Source organism: Primulina eburnea, chromosome 9, assembly GCF_022965805.1.
Source record: "Primulina eburnea isolate SZY01 chromosome 9, ASM2296580v1, whole genome shotgun sequence".
Lineage (NCBI taxonomy): Eukaryota > Viridiplantae > Streptophyta > Magnoliopsida > Lamiales > Gesneriaceae > Primulina > Primulina eburnea.
The window spans coordinates 17,536,811-17,540,741 of record NC_133109.1 but is presented as its reverse complement, the minus strand read 5'-3'; the positions used below and the strand labels follow the sequence as shown (position 1 = coordinate 17,540,741).

The 3,931-nt window shown below is 35.5% G+C and overlaps 1 protein-coding gene across 1 annotated transcript; it reads right to left on the bottom strand.

Annotated features, from left to right (window-relative positions):
- Positions 1 to 2,731: 2,731 nt before the first annotated feature.
- Positions 2,732 to 3,241, bottom strand: LOC140840767 (secreted RxLR effector protein 161-like). Its single transcript, XM_073207934.1, has one exon. The coding sequence runs from the start codon at positions 3,239 to 3,241 to the stop codon at positions 2,732 to 2,734; it is 510 nt and encodes a 169-aa protein (XP_073064035.1).
- Between the last annotated feature and the right edge of the window lie 690 nt (positions 3,242 to 3,931).

The following is a 3,931-nucleotide window of genomic DNA, read 5'->3' as shown; positions in this document are numbered from 1 at the left end:
TGGTATATCGAGAGTTGCATATGAATTCGACAACGATGTGATTTATCTTTGAGTAATAGTGTCATGGTACGCGCAACTGAGGAAACACCTTTCCAAACTGCACATGTCTTACTTACTCCGCCAGAGATTCCTTGCACTAATGACTCATAAGACCACATAGGATATCTTTACCCGTAGGTAAACGGTTAATCCCCGACTACAACGTATTTGCTCCTACGTATTTCAAAACTACAGCCAACCTCGCCACCTAATGACCCTCGATGGAGTCGGTAAACGGATCAAAGTGCATGCTAGTACGTATAGCCCTTACATTGTCCCGGGTCAAAGGACTAATGGTGTACAACCATAACTGCGGACTATTCCACACGATAAGTGAGAACCACTTGGACAGTCCAAAGGAGGGTTGTTCATTGCATCATCATATGATCACGCATCTGTGTTAATGGAAATCTCTATGCCCTTAACAATGAAACCTGGTGTTTACTCCACAGATGCTAGTCCCGAGCTCGATCGACCTTTATCCTTGTTTTAGGCGCCTGAATCGACTAGGAAACTGTTTAGAATATACGGTACGCTTCTTAATGAGTTTCATGATCTTACATTGGGACGCAGACCTCATGGTACCTATTGTACATTCAAGGACTTTATCTATGCAGCTTGCATGGGTATACAGATAAAGTATAATGCCATAATCGAATAAAATTGTAAAATATTATTAAAATAAAGATTGTTTTACATTAGAGTCAATAAAGCCCGAGCCACAAGTTGGCTTGACGGGCACCTAATCTAACAGAGATGACTGAAACATGTTGGGAAGGGAAGGAGGAATTTTGTGTTGTGTTTTTAACATTATGTGTTTTCAACCTTAGATAATATATTTATTGAGAATATACTAGTTGTATGTTATTATATTATGGATACACTTACAAATGTACATTTATTATATGTACAATCATATTAATTAAAATAAAATAGTCATTATTTAATTTTATTTAATTAACTTATTAGTCTATCATTTCTAGTTCCCTCTATAATATTTTATGAGAATTTCTGCATATTAGTAATCAATAATATTAGTACTTTTATTTAATAAGTAAATTTCAAATTCAATAAATAAACAATTGTGAACGCTTATAACCCCGATCGACGATCCGATAGTGACGATGTACAAATGATACAAATCTTCTTCATATAATGAAAATTGAAATTTTTAAATTTCCATTGTCTTTATTTGGCAGCTGCCAGTTTTGTGAACCTTTTCTTCAAAACAGGACGTTCCACTCTCATTCTTCAATTAGCAATTAAGCTAACTTCTATTTCTTTAATCTTATAGAATCAACTTATAAACTCCTTTATAAGTATTATGTTTTATCTCCATTAAACTTTAGTCACCAAATTCAACTCCTTGAACTTTGACTTTCTCAACGAGAATACATAATCCAATACTTGCGTGGCCATCAATGGTTCAAGGATACAACTAGTCGTGGGTTCACATCTCCATGTAATTCAACATACATTTATTCTTATTTAGGCTTAACATAATAAGCCACATTCTTTTCATTCATACTTTGATCAAGAATGTCATAACTAATTTCTGATTGCACCTATCAAATCATGGTAAGGGCGTCTAGTATCATCGCCTCATGATCCTTAGATATCACTGATAGTTCCTACAAGAACCTTAAGTTATGGTTATCGTACAGTAAGGTCCCTTCAACTCATATATCTCATTCGAATCTTCAACCATTAATATATCGCGGGTTGCATATGAATTCGATAATGATTGGATGTATCTTTGAGTATTAATAGTTACATCCTATGTGCCACTAGGAAAACACATTTCCCTAAGACACATTTCTTGCTCTGGCCAGAGACACTTGAACTATTAACTCATCAGATCACATAGGATATCTTCAACCATAGGCAAACGGTGAATCCCCGACTACAATGCATTTGCTCCTACATATTTCGAAACTACACTAAACCTCGAAATCTTGCGACCCTCAATAGATTTGGTAAACGGATCAAAGTGCATGCTAGTACGTAGAGACTCTACATTGGCCCAGGTCAAAGGACTAATGGTATAAAACTATAACTGTGGACTATTCCACTCGACAAGTAATAACCACAGACATTTTGAGAGAGGTTTGTTCAGTAAATCATCAAATGATCACCTATCTGTATGAATGGACATCTCCATGCTCATAACAATGAAACATGATATTTACGTCACAGATGCTAATATCAATCTCAAGTGACATTTATCCTTATTTTGAGTTGCTGATTTGACTAGGAACCTGTTTAGAATATATGGTATATTTCCTAATGAGTTTCATGGTATTACTTTGAGAGACAGACCTCATGGTACCTATTATATATTCAAGAACTTTATCTATGCTGTTTGCATGAGTTGACAGATAAAGTAAATATCATAATTGGATAAACCATATAATATTATTAAAATAAAGATCGTTTTTATATCACAGTCAATGAATTTCAAGCCACAAGTTGGCTAGCTGGGCATCTACTCTAACAATCGTTCACTTGCCCAATAACCAACTACCCACATATCTTAGACATATTGCTTCACGATGCTTCTCAAACAATGGTCCTGGCAGGGGCATCATCAGTGGATCAACAGTATTTATATGCAGAGGCGACTCTCTACTGATATGTCTCATCTTCCTACAATCTCTCGGATTATGTTGAACTTCTTCTATATTTGTTTGGATCATTGATGAAACCTCAATTCCTTTGTTTGTGCAACAACATCAGTGTTGTCATAGTTGACCGAGATTGGATAAACTGTTTGAGGATTGACACCCAACTCTTGAATGAAATCTCTCATCTGAACACCCTTATTTACTACAATCGATGTAGCTATGTATTCGATCTCACTTGTTGAATTGGCTACGATGTCTTGCTTGGAACTCTTCCAAGAGACATCACCATCATTGAGCTTGAATACAAATCCAGATGTTGATTTCGAATCATCCACATCTGATTCGAAGTTAGAATCAGTAAAACCTTCTAATTTTAATTCTCCACTCTTGTAGACCAAGAACAAATTCTTAGTTTTTCTCAAGTACTTAAAAATGTCCTTCACGGCTTTCCAATGCAATAAACCAGGATTCGATTGATATCTTCTTTCAACACTCAATGCAAATGCAATATCAAGTTGAGTAGATATCATATCATACATTATACTACCTATAGCAGATGCAACTGGAATATGGCTCATGGTTTTATCTCTTCATCAGTTTGAGGGCACATATACTTTCATAGAGTCACACCATGAAAAATTGGGAGATATCCTCTCTTGGACTCCTCTATAGAAAATATCCTTAGTATGGTATCGATATATGTGGATTTGGTGAGCCATATCATCCTTTTCGATCTATCCACATAGATCTGTATTCCCAATACATTGGATGCTTCACCCATATCCTTCATAGAGAATTTACTAGGTAACAATCTTTAGTTTATTGCAAAATCCATACTTAATTCCCAATGAGTAGTATGTCATTAACATAAAGTACTAGGGATGTTGCTGCGCACTCCCACTAACCTTTTTGTGTACACAAGGTTCCTCTCGGGTTTTTTGGTAAAACTAAAATCTTTAATAGTGTCGTCAAATCTAAGGTTTCAGCTCCTTGATGCATGTTTGAATCCATAGATGGATCTCTGAAGTTTTCATATTCTTTACTCACTTCCTACTCATGTCAATCTTTCAGGCTGAACATGTAATTCTCTTCCATAATGTCGCCATTAAGGAATGATGTCTTCACATCTATTTGTCATATTTCATTGTTATACCATGCTGCTATGACTAGCAATATCCTAACGGACTTAAACAATGCGATTGGAGAAAAAGCTTCATCATAGTCAACACCTTGCCTTTGTCTATATCATTTTTTCTATCAATCTTTCT

Bases quoted from the DNA above. Each gene is read 5' to 3' on its own strand.
- LOC140840767 (XM_073207934.1), bottom strand. From the start codon at position 3,241: ATGAGCCATATTCCAGTTGCATCTGCTATAGGTAGTATAATGTATGAT.